Raw genomic sequence first — 26,040 nt, forward strand, 5'->3', positions numbered from 1 at the left:
GTGTCAAAGGCCTTGCTGAAGTCCAGGTAGACCACATCCACAGCCTTTCCCTCATCCACTAGGCGGGTCACCTGGTCATAGAAGGAGATCAGGTTGGTCAAGCAGGACCTGCCTCTCATGAACCCGTGCTGGCTGGGCCTGATCCCCTGGTTGTCCCGCTCATGCCTTGTGAGCGCCCTCAAGATGAACCGCTCCATAATCTTCCCCGGCACCGAGGTCAGGCTGACAGGCCTGTAGTTCCCTGGACCCTCCTTCCGTCCCTTCTTGTAGATGGGCGTCACATTGGCAAGCCTCCAGTCATCCGGGACCTCCCCCGTTAACCAGGACTGCTGATAAATGATGGAGAGTGGCTTGGTGAGCTCCTCTGCCAGCTCCCTCAGCACTCTTAGGTGGATCCCATCTGGCCCCATAGACTTGTGAGCATCCAGGTGGCGTAGCAGGTCATTAACTGCTTCCTCTTGGATTATGGGGAATGACATTTGCATGACATTTTCTTACCTTTAACATAAACTGCCTAATCTCTTCTTCCAGTTTCCTTTGGAAGCCAGGGATGAAGCTTCCAGTTACATTGGTGAGGTTTTTCTTGTAATCTTTATAGATCGATTTTTAAGAGCGTCAAGTGCTTGTTGATGGTATTGCCTGCAAGTCTTGAGAAGATTGAAGCACTGGCGTTTAAGCATAGGATATGGCCAATGGCAATGGATCTTTCCCAGTTAGGCATCCTACTTGAAATGAAGCATAATCTGGAAGAAAGCTTCTGTGACTGAGGGAGCCACCCAGCCTGTTTCAGACTGAGTTTTTAGCTGTTGACTGCATGACGGTGGAGGTATTCCTGACTTGAGTTGCTATAAATGGTATAAAAACATACCGAGATTAAAGGTCATGTTAGTATAAGACCGATGATTTCTGCATGTGTTGGTGGACATACTAATATATAACTCACCCTGGTTCAAATGCCAGCACTGTGTTTTTCCTCACAGACTATCCAATGGTAGAAGAACATGGGGCCGCTTGGAGACTTCCTGGAACTGGGGATTGTGCAAGTTTTGTGAATGTGTGTGTTGGATATCTGACATGAGCTTCACAGAAGGTTGCTGTCACTCCTGGGCTTGGGAGAGTAATAACAAATTTGCACCTGAATTGCAGAATAAATAATCCTCACCTTTGCTCAGCTGATCGTGAACTTTTTTGGCTGGGCCAAAAGCATGCATACATCTCGGCTGTGTATTCCACTTTATTCCTGTCCATCTAAGCACACATCGAGGATCATGTTGTTCATTCCTGGACAGAGATTTTACCCACGTGTATTAGTCCACAGACCCAATACAAAGACTGCAGCCCTGTAGTTGATGTGCAGCTCCACTCAGAGTGTAACACATGGCAGCAGACTGGTGGTTGAAATGAGACCAGAGGTCCAAATAGCAAAAGATCAGCACTGTCAAAAGTGTTTAAAAGCTGATGGGTCACTCTCACCTCTCTGAAGTGAAATGCGGGTTATTTCTGTTCTCTATGTTTAAGGCTCCATTGTAACAGCTACCATTCCTAAAAGTTAAACTGTTTTAGTACCAACAGGTGAAATAAATTTAAGCCTTTAGGAAGAGTCTCATGTGCTTTAATCCGATAATGTTCTTTTCTCAGTACATTGGTTCTGACTTCAAGGTGACATGGTTACTGACATTGGGGAATGACCTCCCCACTGTGTCCAACACGGCTGAGGTCACTGTGGAATCTAGCAGTAAGCAGAGATGCATATCTGAAATCCACCCACTTGTCCAAGTCAAATGCTAGGGAAAAACACACCTTCATGCTTCACACAGACTATCCTGTTGGAGAAGCAGCTAGCATGAATGGATAAGTAAAGCAAATAACTGATTATAACAGTTTGCAATAGAGAGAAGAGCCCAGACAGTAATGGGGCAATTGGAAAGTCTGGGTAAATGCACTGGAAATCACTGACTCTTCATTTGCATGTCTTAGCGAGGAGACTATCATTAAAATTGAAGCCTGCTTTCTACAGTAGGGAAAGTGGGAGGGTTTGCGACTGTGGCTATTTTTACCAGTGACTGCAGAACCTGAAGGACGGGAAGAATCAATTAGGCAAGAGCATGCCAAACCAAAACAACGTGCAGCCTCACCACAGACTGTGACTCACCAGCCTTTTTATAAACTAATTTCCTCGACAAAGAATGGAATAGAGCTCAGGCCAGCTTTGGTTGTTTAGAAAACAGTGAGAGCACCACAAATAGCTCTCCAGTCCATCTGGATGAATGGACAGAGATCCCCTTCTTCCATCTTGCATCCAGACAGTGGGAGTACGGCATCTTTAGCAGCCAGTGCACTGCAGGGTTATCTATGGTTAACCTGAATAGCTGGGCGTAGCCAGAAATCCTTTTCTTCAGCTCTTCTTCACAGCTTTTAATGCAAAATCTCTGCTTCTTGTGATCTTCAGGCATTAGGCATTATTGTTACTACCTATTATTTGCCTTGCCGTAGTATCTGGGGCCCTCAGCCAGCAGTTACACTGCCCTTGAACAAGATGCTATTCAGACACATAACAAGACTTTCTGAGCCTCAGGACAATTCTCATGGTACACAACAAGTGGGACACAAAAAGGGGGTGAAGCAGCCAAAGGTGAACTGGAATAAAGCTGGAGGAAGACATAAGCAGGAAATAAAGGTTGACTAAAGAGCAGGATTACAAGGGGGAGGGGAATTGTTTGCTACTTTTTTTTTTTTAACAAATGCATTGTTGTCCATCCAGGGAAAAAAAGCATGGTTACTTACCAGTAACTGCAGAGATTTAAGATCGTTGCTGATGCAGATTTCCTAAAAGGGCCATGTCTTGTATCAGGCACTTGAGCATATTCTGGAAAGCCCTTCTCTTTAGGGAGTAGTATCAGCGTCAGCGAGTGCTACACCACAGGAGAGGTAAAGCCTCCAGACATCTCATCTATTTGTTTTCTGGGGTTGGAGGGAAAGACTTACATCTGCCTGCTCAGGGCCTGGCGTGCCACAGGGCTTCCTAACCAGGTCCTCTGCAAAGCTATGTACGTCAAAGACTGGCTGAACTTGGCTCATTCCTGATCATGGTCATGTTAAAGAAGGAATCAGAAGAGGGGAGAGAAGAGAAAGCTTCCGCCCCCCTCCCTCTCATTTTTCCCATTTGGATGTTCTTGTATATGATTAAGGTTCTCCAGAGAGGCCTCCCTTTTTAACCACTGGGCCTATAAAGACAGGTGTACTCGAGTTATTGGCCTGCCTGCCAGGAGAGGCTATAAAAGCCACAAGATGGACCTGTGGGACAGAAGCTTGGTAAGGGAAAGAAGGAATAATTCATGGTAGGCACTGGGGTGTGGAGGAAGAGGCTGGGGAGGGACATACGTGTGTCCTAGTGATGAAGGACCATGAGGACTAAAGGAGCAAGAAGAGTTCTTGCTTTTAGGGACAGAGAAAAGAAAGGAAGGACAGAAGTGGGAGGAGGACAGGAGCAGCTGGCAGGAGAACAGAGGCATGATACTACCTATGGTCAGAGCAGAAATCCTAGGAGTAACATATTTGAAGCCCAAGTTTGCTTGGTTATGCTTGCTTGGACCTGAATCACATGCAGTTTCTCCATAACTGGTACCACATGCTGTTCCTGTGGGGATCCTGAGCTGGATTCATCATCTCTGCGATGCTGCTGGGGCTGATGGAAATCCGCAGATGTGAATGCCAGTGTAATGGTGCGCAGGCTCAGACGTGGTAACGCCAGGCAAGCAGGACCAATCCCTCAAAGTAGGAGAGGTTTATTTTGCTTTTGTGGTCACTAATAAGTTCAGCAAGCAGAAAAGGCTATGCAGGCTGCTTGCCAGCGACCAGCAGTTTCCAGAAGAACTGTACCTCGGAAGATCTCTAAGGGGCAAGGGAAATCCATGCCAGGCAGCTTGTGTGAAAGCACTCATCTGTCTGGCAGTGAAATCCCAAATTTGTCTGGTGGGTGAACTGTCTGACCGATGAGGGGTTAAAGGCTTACTTGTTGCTTCCCAAAGCAGAGGTTTGAATATTCAGGCTGCACAGAGGTAACAGCTCCAGGTATAATTTGGAAAGGTAACTGTGCTTTTACTGTGACCAACACATGGCATTCAAACATGGCCAGTGCTTAGGGACTGGAAAGGAATTATGCAAAAACGAGCAGGATCCTTTTTTTTCTTTTTTATTTCTTTATAAAGAAAGGAAAGGATGGGCATGCCAAGCCAAAACGGCGGGGTACAGACAGAGGTGAGCACTGAGGCTTCTCCTCGGGGGCCATCCACAGTAAACTCTTGCCCTGGCAGAGTAGAGCTTGCCATCCCTCCTGCCAGGAGGGAACCAGCACGCAGCCAGCCCTTCAGCACAATCACAGCTCTTTGAAGTTAGTTTGCACAGTTTCACAATACCGTCAGCCCACGTCACGGCGGGGCAGCAGCAGCTGAGGCCAGCAACAGTAGCAGCAGCAACACTGGATACAGTGCACAGAAAAAAGGGAGCAGAGCTTATTTGCAAACAGTTGTAGGTAACAATATAGAAAGTCCAAAGATCATCATTCTGCTATAAAAATATTACACTTCATAAAACCATGTACTATAAAAAAAATCTATTCAGAAATGCTGGTAAACATAATAAATATCTGTACACTGGCTGCCCTTTTCATACAGGAAACATAAAAAGCGTGAGCCTCAGAAATCATCGTTTGTAAACATGAATATGGAGCCTGTAAACAAAGTGCTAGATCATGGTTCATATTTTGTCAAATTCATTGACTACTACCCACGTAAACCCCTTGCACGCATCATCCCTTAACGGCCAGACTCCACCACTGCGACAGAAAAGAGGACCCTGCTCTGAGCGTCCCCCTCGTTTCACTGAAGGTGCATATGGATTAAGGTACCAATACAACAAGAGCGAAGGAGGCAAGATTTGGCTCTGAGTAGCAAATCAGAAACAATCTTTTAGCAACTGGTTTTCATTTTCTGCACTTCAAAATGCTTATTTCCAGCCTCTCCTTTCAAAGTTCTCCTTTACCAAAGAGGGCATGCATTTTCCTCATTTGCCTTTCAGGCTACGGCGTCTCTGAAAACTATGTCCATCATCACATCCATTTAGGAGACATAACGGAGCACAAATTGAATCGGTAACTACGTATGCCTCAGCAAGAAGTAGTGGTTGTACAGTTCAACATTGAACATCATGGCTTACACAACACAGGCTGATGCAAAGGGCCAAGTTCTTAATTTTAGACTCAAAACTTTGGGCTGCAAAACATTTACATGTGCAAGCCTGTATTGACATGCATGATCAGATGCCTGGTTAGCTGGCTGACTTGCATGTCCTGTTACACACCTGCACATGGAAATGCAAGGTCTAGGCTCACAAAACCTGTGAATAGATTTTGGCTAAAATTTGGCTGTAAGTACTAATGTGACTGCATTTCATAGAATCATAGAATCATAGAATCATTGAGGTTGGAAAAGACCTCTAAGATCATCGAGTCCAACCATCGACCCAACACCACCACCCACTAAACCATGTCCCTAAGTGCCTCATCTGCTCGTCTTTTAAATACCTCCAGGGATGGGGACTCCACCACTTCCCCAGGCAGCCTGTTCCAATGTTTCACCACTCTTTCAGTAAAGAAATTTTTCCTCACATCCAATCTAAACCTCCCCTGGCGCAACTTGAGGCCATTTGCTCTGTAACATTCTTGTTCTGCACAGGCTTCTACCCACCCTTCACCTGAATACTGAGAATTTATTTCTGTACACAGTGAGATTCTTACTTTTAACTTCACTTTATCTTCTGAGTTTAAACACTCAAATTTTTGCTAACTTTCAGAATACGAGAGGATGCACAATCGTTGCTTGTGCCTGTTGTGGGCAGACATGGAGGAGAGAGTGTGGGACTGTTCACACAGGAACTGAGGTACCAGAAGCAGCTTAGCTGCGATGTCTTGGGGCAATACAGGGTTTTAGGAGCAGGGTCAACCAGCAGGTAAGAATCCACACTTTCTATAGGATTATGATGTAAAATTCAAAACAGAAAAAGAAAACAGGCTTGCACATTTTCCTTTTTTTTATGAACTATATTAAAACACCTTATTAACATTATTTTAGGCCTTTTTATTTTAATGTAAAGAATATCTGAGGTGGTTGGCCCAGTTGTGCTGCTTGCCTGTCTTTTAGGATTCAGACATGTGACCCTGGAGCTCACTTGGTTCTCGTTTAAAGGCGCTGTCTGCAGATGTTCAACAAGAGAACTTTGCTTCTGAATATTTGCTCTGGCGTTTTTGCTACACAAGTCTTAAGATACAGCTTCAAAACACCTGAATGAAAATAAATTTCTGGTGAAAGCTAAGATATCCCCTTTTCTCCTATAGTAGTCTGCTTTACCTTCCAAGTTTGTCTTCCTTACTCCTACGAAGGATCTAGAAAGCTGTAGCACTCTACAAAATCAGGAAATTTCCTCTGTAGAAATGGGTGATTTGAAAACAAACCCCAGGATTTTTCCTGTCCTCTTTATAAAGTCAATGGTGGCAAAAATACACACAGTCAACTTTATTTCCCCATGGCATGTCATCTGTAACCCTACACCTTCTGGTTACTGGGAGTTTATATGAACTTGTGGCAAATTTTCAGAAGCCTGGACTTGTCCTCCCCCTCTGCGCACAGCTTGGCATCGGAAACCTGCTACTGTACAAACATCCCATTGTTTATCGCCCTGGCTCTAAGCCACACCTGCAGTCAGCTCAGCATAACTCAGAAACTGAGGGAGAGGCGACACCGAAGTTGTAGCCACACCAATGTGTTGACGGTGCTGCTGGCAAAAAAGATGCTGTTGCCTTCCTGCTGTCCCCAGCCACTTGTTCTGACGTACAAACATTTGCTTTGCCCCATGGTGACCTGGATAAGAGAGGTGTGAAAGGACAGATGAGCAGCTGAGGTCAAGAGAAAGTGACTGCCTGCCTTTTTTAGCATCAGCACTCACATAAGCTGGCATAAGCGCTGTGGACTGGCAGCATAAGAAACCCTTGTGGCACTCATGGCTTAGGGGATGATCCAAGCCCTGGCATAATTCGTATCATAGACACAGAGCAATTGCCATACTTGATCAAGGTCCGGATGTATTCGGATATACCAGAGCTGAGTACAAGTTGTTAGAGAGAGCACTGCACTACACAGGCAAAACTAGCCTGTCCCTTAAAGATCTGCATACTGATTTCTAATAGAGTCTGATCTACCCTGTAAGCCAACAGATTTATTGTCCCTTTCAAACTCAGTCCAAAACCTATTTAACCGTAAGTCTGGCTGAGAAGAGTCCCAGTATTACATCCAAGGTTAGGTGAAGCACAGGGACACACAATCTATACTTTGTAAGAGCATGACACGCAATGTTATGTCATGACATCATGTCACACAAGATGTCCTTCTCCCAGCTGTCTCTGCTTGGGTTATCCCCAGTATCCAGGGGCAGTCTCAGGGAGCTGCTCAAGGTGATCTGAAATCTGTTGTCAGATGGCCATTTTTTTCAGATGTAGAGATTGATTACAAAGTGTCTGTGAGGGTCACTTGTGGTTTGCTGAAAAAGTCAGGCTTTATAAATGCTATCTGCTGTTAAAACTTACTTGAAAATATTAAACAGACTTTAAACAAGTAAAAATTAATGGGGGACAGGGGTCAGCTCTTCCTCTGAGCAGCATCTCCCACACCTTTGCCGTATACACAAGCTGTGGTGGTATGTAGGAACCGGGGCAACTCTTCCCGTTGCATCAGAACCATTTGGCTTCTTCAAAGTCCTGGAGCTGCAGAGGTCGGGTCCAGCTCTGCGAAGGGTGGGGAGATGCCTCCTCCTTGCTGGGGAGACTCCTCTCTACTGAGCTGAACAATAGCTTTTGAAGTGGCTCTCCAGATGAGCTGACTATGTCTGTGACAGATACACGTTAGTATGCCTTGGACGCTCATTGCTTTGCACACCTTGATGGTTCAGAAACGTAACTATACTATTTGAAGTAGCCTAAGGCACTAGGTCACTTTGTGGACTAATAACCTTCAAGATGGTATGATCTAATTCAAAGTGATTTTTAGACTTTCAGGAGTTAAACGTAACAGTTAATAAAAATATCGAGAGAGAGAGAGAGAGAGAGGCTAAGCCTTTTTCAGTTAAGTGTTCTCCTAGAAAGAATAAATGCTTATTGCTGAACTATACTGTAGCAAGGAGTCTAGAAAGGAGATGCTGGTATAAAAGCAGCCGCAGCAGTAATTAGGCCATGGCCATGCATCTTCACCTGGATCCAGCTGGGCTGGGGGAAGCGGCGGGTGCTATCAGTCTGAAATAACGAGTGCCAACAGCGTGTTCCTCCCCCTCTGCCAGGAGCGACTGTCCCTTGGATTTGCTGATGGAGGCTCTTGTATTTCAGTCCAAGTGAGCTGGATCAGCAAGACTGACAGTGGAAATGGTTTAATTGGGTTCATCTTGACTGAAACAGGTCAGAAAACCCTCAGAAGAGCACCTCCCATGTCAGGCCTGGGGAGGAGGGGCTGATCTGCCATGGGGGTCCACAGGGATGTACAGCTGGGAGAGAGGGGAGGCTGGACGGGACAGCTTCTTCCACGGATGGGCACAGCCACCTATGCACACCCAGAGTAACCACTACCATTTTCAATGACAGATTTTCAAGAATGCTGCAGACAAAACTCTTCTGTATATCACCTCAAGCACTGACTACGCTTCTATTCTCATTTGGACAAGCTGGGACAGCACGTTTTTTGTGTAGGTATTTACATACACACACACATGTGCATACATCTCCATGCACTGGCAACAAAATCTTAACAAGCAAACCCCATTATATGTAATTTATAGGCTTATAAAGTAATTAATGAGCATCAACATATATCAATCTGTATGTGGCCCAAACCTTGTATGGTTAATGGGGTGATAGCTGGTGGGTTAGAAAGAGCTAAATCAGGAAGAGATTCAAACCATTAAACTTCGGGAAGAGCAGCATCCTTTAAACTTGGCCTACAATAACATTCAGATGAAAAAAATGCTCAAAATGCTCAAAATGCTCAAAGAATTAAGACTGAGTATATCAAGAGGGGATTAGACTGTTTCCAATGGCTGTGAAGAGAAAGCAAACTGAAGCAATGAAAGATGACCAGGGAATCTCAGGGGGAGACAAAAACTGTACATAATATTTACAACACTCTTTCTGCCCATATACAATACAATCACACTGACCATTAAAAATACATTTTGTTGAAGCAGCACAAATCAGCTGGGACCCCAGAAAATCCAGCCCTCCCTCCAGGTTGCCCTTAGCATCCTTGTGCTCATCTTGCCTTCTTTCAGGACAGAAGTCACTTCCAGGGAAAAAGGCCTGGCCAGAGCGTTTCTGCATCAGCCAGGATATCCCCTGCCTGTGGACTCGCCTCGCAGCGTGCTGCTAGCAGAACTATACGAGACTTTACTTCTAACAAGAGGAAAAGAGTACAGGCAGCAAAAAGCTGATACTGAGCACAGCTTAGCTGGAGGAGAGAATGAGGGCTGCTGCGTATATAACCACAGACACACACCTGTGCGTGTTCGCACACATCAGTCCAAGCCAATTCAGCCACTGTGTGAAGTTTCACAGCATTGTTTATTCTAGAAAAGAGAAGGGCTTCAAGGAGAGCTGCTTTGCAGCAGTCCTCTGTGCACAGCACATAAACCTGAACATTAAATATCGGTTTAAATTATTAAGAATAAATTTAAATTTAAAAATAGACTAATGCACATGAACAAAGTTCAGTCAACATTGGAACAGAGATAGTTTTAGGAAGCATATTGCTATAGCAAATGCAACTCCGTGTTCCCTTGGACACTCTGAGGCAATGATCTGGTAATTCCAGTTCAGCACTGAGATGCACATACTACCCAGCAAGGAAAAGTTACCATCTCTAGCATATGAAGCTCCATGTTCACATTTTTCTTTTTTTCCTGTCACAACAGGAAAAAAAGCCAACACAGCACATTAGCTTTTCCCACAAAGCATCTGAGGTGACAAAATTTACTTGGAAAACAAAAATTAACAAAAGCAGTATAAAGAAGAAACCTGGTCAGCTTGTGACCACCGTAAGCCAAGATGGGTAAGAAAAAGAATAAAAAAATAGTTCACATCCGGCACCACAAACCTTCCTCGCTTTCTTTAAAATCAGGGAATGAGAAAAAAGGTCCATTTTGCTGAGACCGTTTCAACAAAGTTTTCTTTCCCTGCACCTGGAAAATCCAGGTATTAGGGTACAGAACTTTTGTTTTATATGTATATAAATACACATGTACATATTTATATAAATATAAAAGCAGAGCATCCTTCTGTTTCTCCTCATAGTTTGTTATTATTAAAGCTTGTAACAGAGTTAGCTGGACTCTTCAGAAGTGGGTACTCTCTGCACACACACGGCACAGGGAGTTTAGCTCTGTAGAGCAGAATAGCCAGGCAGGGACATGAAACGTCAGGTGATGGAGGCGGATTCGGGTGAGCAGCCAGGGAAGGGCAGGGAGCAATGACTGGAAATGGCCTCGCTTGCTCCAGGGTGGCACTCTGGCCCGCCAGAGCCAGTCTCCGTGAGCAGACTCGGTGACGGTGTGGGAGGACAGCTGCACTGACCCACCCAGCCCCTTGGCAGCCCAGCCACCCACCCACCCTCTTCTGTACCAGCTGCTGAAGAGGGACCATCCCTCACTTTTAAAGGGAGTCCCAGTTTGGCCCCCAAGCACGTGCACGCTAGTTCCCTTTGGCAGTACTCCCCACCACGCTGCCACGGGTCTTTTTGCCTACTGTCCTCAAAGTCACCCCTCCCTGCCGCTGCTCGGTTCCCCCTCACCTAGTCCTCCCAGACCTCCTGCTTGCTGGCAGAGACCAGACACCTTTTTCTGCCCTGACCCACAGGCTCCTACTCATACTGTTTTACGTGAATGCTTTCCCACAGTCTCATAAGACCCAATAATTTCCCCAGAGGACCAAGTTTCTCAGAGGTTTTCTGCTCTCGGAGACCGAGTAAGTCAGGGCTGGTGGCACGCGCTCTTCGAGCGGTGCTGGCTTCATTCCAGAGAGGGCAGGGGCAAAGTGCAAAAGATTTCTTGAAATCAGAAGGTATTTCCACCACCGACAGCTCTCTCTCCTTCATGTTGTATAGCACTGATTTCAAGTAAGGTATTATTCATGTGTCTCTGCAGCCTTCACTCTTCCTGGGGTGAGTGGAGATCATTAGACGTCTACTGGTGACCAGCCGAGCCACTTCATCATGGCGCATCCTGGAACAGCTGAAAACATTCAAACCCGACTGCATTCTTCATAGCAAAAAGTGCTTTTCTTGAGAAACAAAATGAAAACAGTGTTCCCATGGAACATCTTAAGGACTCAAAAATAGTATTTCCTAGGATGGGAAGGATGGAGCACACCTACTTTATTTGGCTTTATCTCAGTAAGGAAACAGAGCTACTGGCAAAATTGGCACATCTTTGTGAAGTTGTTAAACTTGGGACCCTGGCTGGAATGTAAAAGAAATGACGGAGCAAAGGAGAACTTTGCCTTACACTGAGCTTCTGCTAGTTCTGGCGATTTCATGTGCAGGTTGTCCAAAAAAGTTCTGCTAGCCAAGTAAAGATGAATCTCTCAAATAATAAACTGTGGGTTTTCAAAGAGGCCTTTTGAGGGTACTGCTACAACCTGGTAGAGGTAAGTCTTTTCATGCCCCTCCGCTGAGCCAGATTGGAGGACAATACAGGCTCCAGCCTTGGTGCCTGAGGTGCTCGGTTTAAAGCAAAGTAAGTGGCTGCCATCGCACCCTGTAAGATAGAGAAAGAGAAAATGCTGGGCTGAAATTCAGTTCTTTGATGCTGCTTTTCACCTCCCTCTCCCTCTTCCAGGCAAAAAAGGCCTATTATTTCAATCTCCTGAAAAAATGGATGCGCATGGACGATTTCCATGAAATGATAACAACATTTAGGCTGGCAGACAGCTGGGGAGTCTCTGGTTTAAAGTGGTGGCAGTACACGCACAGAGTACCACCAACCGGGTCACTACAATGCAGCTTGAAGTTAAAAATATTGAGCAGGTGACAGGTCAAAAATCTTTACTGTTAATATGGTGCCATATATAAATTTGGCCTCTGTGGCAAATAAACTTCCCAATTTCTTTATCAGTTTCCAGAATATTTACACAAATGATAGCTCATTCTGCAAGGAAGGAAGAGGCAGGGGGGTAGAATGTACCTTCACCAGGTGAACATCCTGTCTGCTGAGTTGGTTTTGAGACAGATACTCCCTGTTCACTATCCATGGATGTCTTAGGACTTGGACTGCTGTGAGGCGCTGATGAGGGTCTACATGAAGCATCTTTGACACAATGTCCTGGGTTTAAGAGGAAGAAAACAGTAAAAGGGAAAAAGTAATTAATAGCAGTGCAGGTTTTACTAAGATCTTCCCGGTGGCAGTGTCATCATCAGCACGTCCAATGGAGAGAGGGATGCACTTTAGATGTGCTTTATATTTTTTAAGTGTAAAGTCTGATCTTCAAAATTTTCAAGTGTAATGTTCAACTCTCAGTTGATAATCCAGTCAAAAGATAGTGTGGAGGGTATTCAGCTTATTGAGTGAGTGTTAATTACTGGTGACCTCATAGGGGTGATAAACTCCACCTAGAGAGGATGCCATCTGGAGGCACCTCCTCACTGACTCCAAAGCACGTTTACAAGAGAAGCTTAGAATAGAAATCTAACATTCAGGTGGTTAAAATTCAATGAGGTCAATTCTACCACGTCTGAATGTTTTAATTTCAAAACTGGACATCTGATAAAAAATTAATTGTGAGGCTCATAGGTGTCGGTAGCAAGATGAATATGTTACTAGGATTGCTTGCAGTTTTGTGGTGGGATATATCAGTGTTCTTCCACTGGATACTACCAGTTGCTAAAACTGAAATCTCTTGCAGGAATCTCTAAATCCTGTCAAAGTTTCTGATTAATGCCAGGCAACTGGAAGCTTGCCAGCTTTTCTACCCGTCTACCTGTCTCATAGACCAGCGCACATCTTCATGCCCAAAAGTCTCAGCACCAGATTAATTTTATCTCCTGAGGTTTCCATGCTTTGTGATAGTTGGGCAGCCTAAACTGTGAACCGTACAGGAGTTAAAGATGCTAGTTTGTAAACTGCCTGCTCCTGGTTGGATTCACAAAAGGTGATTCACATATAGACCATGAATTTGTGGCACTGACTACCCCACACTTAAAAGTTCAATTGCACCAAAAAAGAGTTCTATGCTATTTAAATCTCAAGAGCATTCACAATTGATGGTGCTATATTATGCTTTAGTTTAATGAAATAAACTACCAAAATTCCTGACACGCTATTTCATGCGGAGTGACAGAAACATAAAGAAGCAAGCTTTTATTTCATGAGGCGCTGAGAAATAACCCTTCTGACTATCTCTCTCTTAAGTTTGTTACAGTTGCAGACTGCAAGCCCGTTTCAGAGAACAAGAAAAAAATCTGAGAAAGCATTCACTGACCTTTGCAGTATCAGATACTGAATCCCAGTTTCCTCCTGTAAGTGCATATTTGCCACTGCCAATCCTGGCCAGAATCTCCTCTGGGGTGTCATCTGGTCCATTTGCAAAAGGAGTGAACCTATTTAAAAAAAGAGAAAAAAATACAGTGTAATTTGCAAGTATATGATTTCTAGGATCTAGTGCTAACTGCCACCAATTACAACAGGAATTTGGTTCCAGAATGGACCACAGACATCGCTGCTTCATTTTCACTCAAACTATACAGCCCGGTGGTTCCTCATATTAAGTTGTTCTGCAGAGGAAAAGACCGATTCCTTAACTGTTTTTTTAAATTTTTGTTCTGTTCTCATTTTTTAGGAATGAAATATTCTTTTTAAAAATAGGCAGGTTTTTACCTCTTTAATTGTTTTAACTCTGCTTTATTGCCAATAGAAGTACCTTGATAACGGCAAGAAAGGATAAAAATAATAAAGGAGAAAAATTAGGATCTGAAACAGAAAAAGGGAAAAGAAAAAAGAACCCTTTACGATCTATTTTGCAGTGCTTTGTTAACCATAATGTGCAAGTCTGTTGGGCAAAACAAATGATCTGCAATAGGTTATTTAAAATCTTCCTGATCTAGCCAGTAAGAAGTTACTAGTCATATGCACCCACGTTTAGTGTCATGTGCAGAGGGCACACTTTTTGTCTTCATCAAGTGACAAGTGATAAGATTTTTGCAGCTGACTAAAATCTACCAGGCCAAATTTTACTCAGCAGTCTTGAACAGCTGTGTAGGTTTAGAAGAAGGGGGTATCTGGGATTTTTATACTTTTCCTTCCATCTGTCTTTTCTCTTCTGAAAACTTGCCAGTTTGGTTTTTAGATTGTTAAACAGTTGGTTTGGCCACAGCTGCCTATCCCACCTGGTTTCTAATAGCACGTTCAATTCCTCATGCTGTATTTTCTAATTTTCAAAAACATGTCAGATTTCACAGAAATTCAGCCCAAAGAGATACATAATATTATTGCAATCTATAACTACCAAGAGGGATGCACTAAGAGTTAAGGACTGGCTAAAACTCCAAAGTCTGTCACTACCTGCATTTACAGGGTCCCAGGCTTGTGCTCTAGTCCTGGCTGTGTGAGCCCTCTCTGCTCACAGGGAGGAGAATAAAATCCTGGCTGCAAATAATAGTCAGTTCCTACTAACTCTCCTCTGGTGAGGAAGAACCAGACCATCCCTAAATGCAGTGGTGGCACCTAAAAAGTCAGCACTTCTCAACTGTTTGCATTACCCTTATTTTCTCTCGTAAGTGCAGAAAAAAGTGAGATACAAGTTAATAGCACCTGTTGGCAAATTTAATATCCACTAACCTGTGCAATTTGTATTTCAGATTCAAATATATTTGGTTTTTTTTTTCACATTTAAAAAAGAAGCGTTTTGAATATAATCAGCTAAACAAATGTGACTGTGTGTAATGTATTGATTTTAGTTTACTGATTCTGGTTGTGTATCACTGCAAATCTATGGCATTAGCCAAATAGAAACAGGTTTCTGGAGATCCCAGCAGACTGGAAGACTGCCCCAGAAAGTCACAATATATTTCAGCTAATGGTGAATACATTTTTACTCAGGAACAAAATAGATGGGATAGAAACTCCTGGCACCTTTTCTATAATCCACGAGGCAAGAGACATGAATAACAAAAAGGTAGGGTCCAACTCTTTGTTTTCTGTATAAATCTAGGAATGAATCCAAGCTTCTTGCCACAGCTGAATGATCATGAAGCAGATTAAAGAGCTGTGAGAGGTCACTGAAAAGTTTCAAGCTGCACTTAGGTACGATAAATATGCACATACCATACCCTGCAGCCAGCAAAAGAGAGGAAATTCAGGGGCCTGATAACTCCAGATTGGGTTTGTGCACTGTGTTTCCCATTCACCCCAGTGCATCTTATTCCTATCCTGCACTGCCTATTTCAGTCTGTCTCTTTCCCTGGGTCTTCTTGTGTCAATATTTAATTTTAGCCAACACACTGGTAGGGGTTTTTTGCCAAGTACCCCCCAAAAGTTCCTGCTGCCTGTTGCTGTTCTTGCTGGTCTGTTCATTTACTTTCTGTCCTTTCTGCAGCGTATTTTTCAAATAGCATCTGAAAACTATGTTTGGGGGTTTTTTTTTAGCCTTTAAAGGTGCTCAGGTACCTTGATAACAACAACAGTAGATGAAGAATGAAGCTGAAGAGAATACATGTATTAATAGATATGAATGAACATCCTCTTATGGATAAGGTGAACATGATATGGCTCTTCATAGTCCTACACCCCTCTCCTAGTGTAAAACTTTCATGCTGCTTAAGTGGTGAGTGAGCCTTTTAGGAGTCTAGGTCTCAGTGAACACTTACGGGCACAGGCTGTTAAAAAACTAAACAACTTGTAAAGTGTCAAAGATATTTAAGCATTCTGGAAAAACTTATTCTAATTCTAGGTCTTGGCATCTATTTTCTTGCCTCATACAACTGAGCACATTTCTCAAAGGAGGCCAGACAGTTTGCTGTCTCTATCTGTGACTCCTTTCTGGCTTAGTCAGTGCTGAAGTGCTGAGCCCACTGGAGACTGCTGCTCTAGGAAAACCTCTTCACTCACCCTGCCAACATGGTATAGAGTAGGATCCCCAAGCTCCAGATGTCACAGGCTGCATCGTAACCTTGGCGTTTAAGGACCTGTGTGAAGGAAAGAGAGAGACGAAAATAGGTTAATCTGCATTCCTGAATTTTTAGCTTCTGATCTTCAAAAAGCACCGATTAGGGGTTGTATCTGCTGACACTTCCAGGGCTTAACTGCATATCTGGCTTGAACAGGTGGCTGCCTCAGGATCAAAATGTTCAGCAGTGGTATGGAGCAAGGTGAAGCCCAGGCTAGAATGAGCTGGTTAGGGTTCAAGCCCAGCACCTCTGTCACCTCCACAGTGACAGAGATGAGTGCAGTTTGTTGGAGGCTCTGGGAGCCTCTCTGACCATCTAACACACAGCAAAGCAGAACAACATTTCAGTGTTTTAAAATGTTTCTTAAAAAAAGCTCGTTAATACTTTGAAACGTATCCTCCTAACATAAAGGTTACCAAGAACACTGTGGCTGCAATAAGTGTAGGGCAGAGTGACAGTGATAAGCATGTCTGAGCTCAGTTTGGATTTGATACAACAAACGGTTGCACGCTAACGCATATCTAATGTCGGACTAATAAAGATGCATGACAACTGCAAAGAAAGCTAAAAGGCTTATTCTTATCTTAATTCTGTATTAAGAAAAGTGGCCACATTTAGACTGGACTTAACAGATAACAGGCTAAAACTTGATCCCTTTTTCCTATGGGGAAAACAAGACCCATGGTACTCAGCAGAGATCTGACCAGGAGGTTCAATATTGGTACAGGATGGCGAGTTATAGCAGTAAGGGTAAAATCTAGATTTCATTTATGCTAGTGCATACTAGAAGAAATGCCTATTTGAGTCAGTGCAGGTCCAAGTGAAAGTGAAGTCACCAACTGAAGTAGCATTGCTGAGATTAGGGGAAGAACTTTGTTTCTGTTTGGCTCAGAAAAGCTCAGGGACCACCTCCGGATCTTTCACTTGCTTGTAAAAGCAAACTACCCTTCTGTTTCTTCAGTTCTGACACACAAGGAGAGTTTTGTCCCCTTCTGATGCATCAGTAGGTACATTAATTTTTTGCAAAGCACATGAAAAAGGAATGTACAAATTCAGCAAGTCTTTCTCTGACCTGCAGCCTTATTACCCAGGAGTGACTTCAGCTGTCTGAAGTCTATCACAGAAAAGACCAAGCACTGCTAGGAAAAAACAGTTGCAGAAAATGTTGCCTCGACAGATTTTACAAATGATGAGTGGTAAAGCAACCATCTGCCAGGTATGCTGCCGAGCGAACATTTGCTACCTGGGAAAAAAAAAAGAAGAAAAAGCCACATTTCCTCCTGTTGACAAAGCTGGTAAAATCCTGCTTCTGCCTCTCTCTCCTGCACATCACGTATATGCTCTCTGGCTGGTTTTTTTGTTTGTTTCTTTAGTTCCTGCATTCACTCCCCCTCTGTTAATGTTAGTTTTTATGGGAAAAACTTCTTTGCTATTTGACAAACTCAGTTGCTTCTTGCTTCACCTGTGAGACTGAATACCCAACATTTATCTTTTGGTGTGGCCATTCTCATTGCTTCTTGAACAGTTACATTTTCATTGCCATCACTGTCTTCCTCCAATAACCAAGGACAATCAAGTCCAAGGCAAATGACAGAAAAGTGGGGCAGTGGTGGTATTTAGTGGAGCAGGGTATTAAGCAAGTGGTTACACAACCCCGAAATGATGGGCAGGTGTCGCTGTGTGCTATCATTCAGTTTGCAAGAACACTGCTAGATAACAGGGACATTCACTCTGTGCCAGTGTCTAGGGAAAGCTTTGCTGGCAATTACTTTTTATTGACAACAACTTCACCCCACGGGTAACAACAGGATCCAGTGAGAGTTATCAGTTAGTGTCGCTGCTATTTGAAAATGTCTCCAGCAGGTCTGTGCAACTGTGGTTAAAGCGAGAACACTGAGCTGGCAGGAGCCAGTGTGGGAAGCCTTGGCCAAAAAGATTAGTGTTTGATCTAGGGGGCAGATTTTATCAAACAGGCATGTGTCTTAAAAATAAATTGGTCAGGGAAAGAGCTTTGCAGAAGATGCGGTGGTGCCCTGCTCTAATGGATGCTGAGCAATTTACCACCCACGAAGGGGTTTAGGTCACCTCGAGAATTTGGTGGGATCTGAAATACAGGCATGAGCTGGTTCTTGGCGCCACACGTGGCAGGGCGTTGTGGTGATAAGGAACAAACTTCCCCTGGGTTCATCCAATTCTGATAACGGCTCAGATATTTATCCAACCCCCCTTTATTTCTATAGGCTTTGATTTATTGGATTAACAATGTTAGGAATATAGGCTTTTCTCAGTTGTGACACAAGCAGGGATGTGCATGGGTATGAAAGCTAATAAACAATCTCATAATTTCAAATGCCAAAACGGTAGTTCTTCACGGATTTTGGAGGAAAACTGCAGAATAAAATCTGTTTACTTTATCCAAAAGGACCCTACTGCATCAGCAGGGAAAGAGCAGGCTGCGTTTTCCCCCCGACCCAGGCTCGCTCTTCGCTCCCTGCATGCAGCGTGACTTGCACTAGGTGGCAGCGTGCGTCTTCTCTCCGATAGCCTTCATCTTTGCTCATGTTCTCCTCTAAACCCCAAATTAAATGTTCCCGAAACGAAGGGAGATCCAAGTGGGCAAACATGTCCTCCTTCCTTTGTTACTGTCCTCTTGTGTCATCAGCTCAGCTGACTTTCTGCCGCCTTGTTTAGTTTCATGGGCGTATGGCAGACGTCGCAGCAGGGCTCAGATGGGGAACGTGAAAGTCAAGTCTAGGCTGGAGGGCAGCATTATATCACAGGTAAAATGTAAAAGCACTTAAGGCTTTATGTAAGCTCTCTGCCAGTTCTGGTAATGTTTCAATTAATCTCCAACGTTTCCTGCATTAGCAGGACCTGTCTTACTCATCACAAATGTCTGGGAGCGTGATTTCTGCTTTCAGTTCAAATCCGAAGAGTCTGATCTGAAACTGCATTGGGCTGGCAACATTTGTGATTACAGACACTATACAAAATAGCCTGTCATGAAAAATAGCTACACCTATTTTAAGTGTATTGTATCTTGGGGAAAATCTGAGTGCTTTAAATCTTGCAAACGTGATTATTTTTTGGTTTAGAAATTGAACTGCTGTGGTGCCACAGAACTTTTTTTATGTATTTTGATAAATTTTAAACAGCTCATTCCAGTTTCTAAAATGAAAACCCAACCACCAATCTGTCTTGGCAATGGAAGAATTTTTGTTGAAAAAAATGTGCTTTGAATTTATACTGCCCTGGCAATGGTCTCAATTTAACAAATTCTCCTTCTGGTGCTGGAAGGCTGTGGTTCCTCTAACTTTTGGTGTCACGAAAGGACCTTGTACAGAAAGATCATTCCATTTTTCTCTTCCCAGTTACATACCACGCAGATGAACACTGGATGGAGGAGAGTTATGGGGAAGAAAAGATTGCTGAATGATACAACTAAAAGACAGTGGTATTTGACAGTAGAGGACAGATGAAGTATTGAAAGGCAATAGTTTTGTATTTTTCTTATAAGGACCATAACAAGCAGAGGAAGACAGACATTTGAAGTTGTGCATTGCAAATACTAAAATTTCTGATAAGCGTCACTCCAAGAAATGGACAATTATCCAGTAAATGAACCTCTTGCTCCTTCATTAGAAGGAAGCAGCTGTGAACGCCTCAAGGGTCAAATACAGCAAACAGCCCAAACCATTCAAACAGCTCTGGGACCCAAATGCACTCCCGTGGGGCTGCATGAGAGGAACAGCACTCGCCAGCGATGCAGAGCCACCTCTCCCCGTGCTTGGGGCAAGCTGTTTGGTCTTCCTCCATTCCCCCGTCTGTAAAAACAGGAAAGCAGCCCTTTCCTACATCCCCTATAACAGGGGGGATTGGTACTGGGAAAGCCCAAGAGGAGAGATGTTTCTTTAGCTCAATGAAGTCAACAATAAAGCTCCCACTGACTTCAGCGTGGTAAGGATTTCATGCATGGATTTTTCTTTTGAGTCTTATTCCTGACATCAAGATTTCCCTCTTAAGCCTTATCCCGTTCTGACACAGTGCACTAGAGGGGAAGCAGTCTGAGCAGAAGCAGCTAGAGAAAAAAAGATATTTATCCTAGTAACGAGCCAAAGCATTGTGTACGTCAGTCCAAGACAGACACCGGCTTCTGTCAGGAGAAAAACAACTGCCCTGACAAGACGGGGAATAGGAAAGTTATGGTAATAGAGACTGTGCAAATGCCGGTAGCCTGGTTTCTGCCTTGCTCCTCTTGTAAAGGCAGTGAAGAAAAGGGAGAGAGGGAGGAAGGACTGCTTCCTAGGACACGCTCATTACTCACGGCTTTGAAATGCGATCCTACCTCAGGGGCGACAAAGTTGGCCGTGTAGCAGGGAGTCATGAGCAGCCCGTTCTCCGCTCTCAGTTGCTTGGCAAACCCGAAGTCACAGATCCTGATGGAGTCTGGGTTTCCTGACTCATCCATGTAGAGGATATTACTTGGCTTGAGATCTCGGTGCACCACCTTAACAAGAAAGCAGTGAGTAACAAGTGAGGAGAGGAGGTCAGGGAGCATCCAGGCTTGGCTGCCATTTCTGGTCTGCTGGTTGAGGTAGGTCAAGAGCTCATGCCAAAAATATTTAAGTTTTGGAGAAAAGTTGCTTAAAAGCCTTGGGCAAACGAAGGAAAAAAAAAAGTTGAAGTCTGTTAAAATCAGAAAGAACATGCTCGACAGCCTCTGTTGGTATATTGAGATAGTGGCTGCTGCTCTAAGGGGGGGACACGTTTCCTGAGGGCGGTCAGAGGGGGTTGCTGTACAAACACCTCGGTGTCAGAGTCTCCTGGAACCTGATGGCCTTAAATATTCAGCTGAAAGGCGAAGAAGAAATCCCATCATAGGAGCAAAGTGTGTAAGGGTCTTCTTGCCTCTGTCCATGTGAGTGGCTCACACCTGAAGGGAGGGATTATTTTTTTTCCTCATTTCAAAATGTATTCACAAAAATCCTTTCTGTAGGCACGCAACTTCAAGTGGCTGCGTGTTTTATCAGACATGCTGCATTTCAGTGGTGGGAAAACAGCCTTTATTTGTTATAGCAAGACTGAAAAACTATCATGAAAACATAAAAGCCCAAGCACAAAATGCACTTGTTTTATCCATGAAACAGAAAAAGCAGCAAATATTTGACTAGTCATCCAAACTGCTTGTCTCTGAAAAGTGGAAAAGGATTTTCAAACTGCTGTATATAGAGAGCTTAGATTTTAAAAGCCAGCTCTTTAACAGCATGTCAGAAGCCTTTCCCATCAGCTGCTCAAACTGCCACTTCATTTGGAAAGCTGAGCATTTGATTTTCTACCTATCTGCTGCTTCAGCTACTCTATTTGAAGTTCTGTTAAAAGATCAGGTACTGCAATAATAACTGTGATAAAAAGTAAACAAGTAATATCTCAACAAGGTACATGAACTTGAAAATCAGCGTAGTTTGGGAATGAAAATACCACTTCAACATACTGCAGTTCAGCTGGGAAATGGCTAAAAAGCCTATGACCCTATTTCACAAACCAAATGTAATTATAAATATGGAGAAAGATTTTTTTTTTTGAGGAAAAAACGTATTTACATTTCAGAGAAGCAAAATCACAGCTATTTGCTTTTTCTAAAAGTTGGATTTTAAGAAGGTTGATGCGGATAGCCAAAAAAGCAATGCTTACGCCCTGAGAGTGCAGGTAGTCCACAGTCCTGGTGATGGTGCACAGCACAGCGCTGGCCTCCCGCTCTGAGAAACACTTCTGCCGAAGAATGCGGTCCAGGAGCTCGCCTCCGCGCATCAGCTCCATCACCAGGTACACATATTTCCCATCATCATAGACCTGGAAGAGTAATAGAATAAATGTATGTTTTGGACCCATTAACTTGGTAACGGTTGGTCCTTTAATCACAGTGTTGGCTTGCTTCTGTGAGATGTTGCAAGAAGAAAATGTCAGCTAATGTGTGGGAAATGTGCTTATTACGCTTAGCAATAGAAAAGGCAACTTTATAAAATGACTTAGTCATCACTTTTTTCTCACGTCTGCAGCAACTTGCTGATTTGTCCACACAGAAACGTAGCTTTCCTGATCTGCTATCGTGTCAGCAGAGTAGACCAAGCTGCTAAAAGCAGCACCACTTCACACAGCCTGAAATGTCTGCTGGCTCTCACCCAAGCCTCCTTCTCAGTAGTGTTCTCTCTTTCCACTTCTACAGGGTAACATTTGCCATTTCAAATATCAATATTTCCCTTTGACTCACGATCAGCTAAATGAACTGTATTATACTGTTGGCCCAGACCTGCTTCCAGTGATATTAGATAGTTTATATTTGCAATTCTGGTGAATACATTGTTGACATGAGCCGCAAGATGTATTTACCTTCAACGTCAATTGCAAGGGGTAAACGACATTTTTTGTCTAAATTGGAAGACAGCCATTTTCATGTCATAATCCTTTATCTGGACTGCAATAACAGGCGGTGTTATAGTCATCAATGCTAAATGTTTTTGGAAGGGAATATAAAACCTTTTTTGCACAGATTTTAAGATATTCTTTAACACTTAGGAATTAGGTAAGACTTTCCTGACTGCATGCGATTAGAAATTTTTTATATACTTCCCTAAGGTCTGAACCATAACATACTGGCCACTGACACCAGCAGGATTTTGTTCTGTAAACTCTGAATCTGTGACACAGTGTGGACAATCCTAGGTGAGACTGCAGGCAGTGTAAGTAAAACATCTCTGACTAAAGGTCATTACTGCATGTAAGCATAGCAAAGGCTATTCTTCATATGAAATGCTGAAGAAAGATACCTTCACGTCTTCTCAGGCTGCTTGAGTAGAAGGTAAATACTCCCTGGCATTAAAACACTATCGGGGGAAACCCTAGCGATTTTGTGAGCTCTCCTCTTCCCAACAAAGCAGATACCACAGGCTGCATGGGAACGGCTGCTGCTCATGAACGAGCATCCCCTGCCCAGCAGCACCGCTGCGTGTGCTCAGCAGCTTGCTCCAAAACACCCAACTAGGGAGATCTCACTTCTGAAAAGTGCTGCAAAACCAAACACATTTTGTTGTTCTCCAGCACTGTGCCCCTTTGGTTTTATTTACAGTTGGTTAGACAGTAATTGGAGAATGTATAACCTGACCAGTCTTTCCAACTGCTATTCAGTAATTTGTTAAGTCACGTTTCTTTCCTTGATTTCAATGGGCCTGGTTTTAGCTTGGACCTTCAGCTGAAGAATTTTCCAGACATGGACAAGTAGGTGAGCCTGACCATAAGGTGAAAATCATTTAATGCTGAAGTGCTCAAAGACTACTCACATCTTTAAGAGTAATGATGTTTGGATGCTGTCCATATCGCAAGAGGATCTCAATTTCTTCAGAGGGGTCTCTCTTGCTCTTATCAATTATCTGGAATAAATGAAGCACAGTGTAGTAAGATACCGACTAGCAGCACTAAGCACAAACCAAGAAATTTCTACAGTTTAAACAAACTAATATTTAAAATTCTTCTATTAATCATTATTCTAGGAGAGGACAGCTCAAACCCTGTGCAAATGAGAGCCATGCTGACTATATGCCAACGCCAGATGGAGCAATAATTAGTTTAGATTCTGAAGGCGTAGGCCCTCTTTTTGATGCCTACAGTTTTGTTTGCCCGTAAATAATGGCAGTTACAAGAAGCGTCATTTAGAAATCAAACAACCTGGAGAGTTTTAAAATAATAAGAGTTTTAAAATGACCTCAACATAAAAAATGGATACGTTCATAATATTGGCATGTGCTTGTATATCTGCTGATAAATTAATAGAAGTTACTTATCAGGTGGGTTTGTCAGAAATGAAAATGTGTACACATTTACTGTCAGGGGAGATCTGAGCTGAAGCTATTGGTAATCACTTGGCTCTTTGGGCCATGGTGTTGTAATGAACAAGTGGCCAGAGATCGCGCTTGGCCATGTAACCAAGCTCTGTCTATTCCTAAGCTAGAAAGAAATCTGCTCTATATATCACTTTTCTGTATTCAGCATCTTTTACCTTATCAGAGAGTATAGTGAGACATGAAAACTTTTTAGTTTTATAGCAGCAGGTCTCAGAACAACATGACACCTGCTGCTTAGAGAGCATCACTGCATGGAAAGCCTGCTGTTAGGATGGCACTGACTTCTCACCAATGCTCCTATTACCTACATTCGGGATGTCAATCCAAGAGCTTCGGTCATTTGCCCCGTGAGAGCACTGATTAATGTTTCTCACTTCGCAAATTTAAATGATAAATATGAAACAAAAAATAGCTATAAAATGATCCAAGGGAGATCTCTGTATTTTGGAATCTCAAATGCAACTGCACAGGGAATGGCGAAAGACTCTTTCTATCAGAAACTCATTGAGGGTACAGTATTTTGGCACAATTTCTTATGGCTAGAAAACAGCAGCAGTACTTTTGAATAACAGGTTTACTGAAGAGGAATGGGTGGCATTTTCAGAAAATCATAACTCCATTATTGGCTTCGATTTCGAGGCTTCCAACCTTAAATGTGGTTAGTTCTCTCTAAGAACTAGGCACAGAGCACAGATTTAAAATAATGGTGTTTTCAGGAAAACAACTTTTTAAAAATCTCTTTTGTTAATGAGGATAAATGCCTGGCTGCTTTTGCAAGCATTTTTTATGGCTTAATTATGGCGATACACATTTAAGTACAGGTCTAGAATTTTATGCATCAGTTATAATGGTGCATACTTGAATATATATCAGAGGTTTCGTAGTCATCATGACTGGCGTGCATTTGCAGTGATAATGATGGTCACTAGTTGTCCATGGTTGAGGTATGCATTTGAAACCATATCAGTGATTTGATTCTGAATTAACAGCAGTGTGACAAGTGAAAGTGCAACAGGGAGCTGATGCAGGTAGATGGCTGTTGTTCACATTTGAATAAATGAAGGAAAACCTCAAAAACAGGTGAGTGGAAAAAATTCTACTAGCAACTTCTCCTTAGAATAATGTTGTTCTCCCCGTTTAGTTGAGACATTCTCAAAAAGCCAATGAAGCCCTGATTGACTGACTCATAAATACAAATATAAATACATAATACAGTGACTGAATGCGTCCCACTCAACCAATAACTCTAACGTATAAAAAGATCCTCAGGGCCACTTCCTTGGCTAAACTAATATCGCTCTTGTCAAGTTAATGGAGTTACACACATGTGCGCCTGTTAGGATCTGCCTGCCTTGTACAAACCAGCGGAACTTACTGCAGCAAGTCTTACTACCCCTGTGTGAAGTACTTCTATCACTATGGTACGGTAGCAAGCAATATATTCCAGATTCCTTTTCTGTTGTATTTTCCTGTGAAAGGAAGTATCCAGAGCTGTGGAAAATTTTAAGCAACTATTAATAATGCAGGACCATAAATGTACATATATGGCCTAAAAAAAATCCAAACCAAAAGTAGTCTCAACTATTGGCACAAAACTCAAAAGAACATCACCTGAAGCAGTCTGCTACTGATTTAGTAGCAACAGCAGTAGATGATATGTAATGCTTCTAATTCGCAATATGCTGTATAAATATAAATCGCAAGACAGTCCCGCTAAATATGCATACTTTTTGCTTTAATGTGTGCACAAGCTGCGATACAGTGATTAAATGGACAAGCTGCCCCAAACCACACAACAAATCATTGTCAGAGCTGTGAAGGGACCTGCCAAATTCCTCTCAGTCCCTGGGCAGTCTGGTTGGACAGACCAGAACAATTTTTTTCCTCCACAGCGAGAGACT

At 43.1% G+C, this 26,040-nt stretch overlaps 1 protein-coding gene across 1 annotated transcript in view; it reads right to left on the minus strand.

The window, feature by feature from the left end:
• Nucleotides 1–11,316: 11,316 nt before the first annotated feature.
• Nucleotides 11,317–26,040, minus strand: part of LOC103898235 (ribosomal protein S6 kinase alpha-2) — a gene marked incomplete at its 5' end in the record, with an annotated part of 30,713 nt that continues 15,989 nt past the window's right edge. Inside the window, 7 exons of the mRNA XM_009278463.2 lie at nt 11,317–11,841; nt 12,268–12,405; nt 13,562–13,679; nt 16,186–16,262; nt 20,590–20,751; nt 21,936–22,094; nt 23,579–23,668. Coding sequence (XP_009276738.1) covers nt 11,716–11,841; nt 12,268–12,405; nt 13,562–13,679; nt 16,186–16,262; nt 20,590–20,751; nt 21,936–22,094; nt 23,579–23,668 — 870 coding nt within the window. The remainder of the gene's footprint in view (nt 11,842–12,267; nt 12,406–13,561; nt 13,680–16,185; nt 16,263–20,589; nt 20,752–21,935; nt 22,095–23,578; nt 23,669–26,040) is intronic.

The sequence above is a fragment of the Aptenodytes forsteri genome, unplaced genomic scaffold (assembly GCF_000699145.1).
Source record: "Aptenodytes forsteri isolate BGI_AS27 unplaced genomic scaffold, ASM69914v1 Scaffold210, whole genome shotgun sequence".
Classification (NCBI taxonomy): domain Eukaryota; kingdom Metazoa; phylum Chordata; class Aves; order Sphenisciformes; family Spheniscidae; genus Aptenodytes; species Aptenodytes forsteri.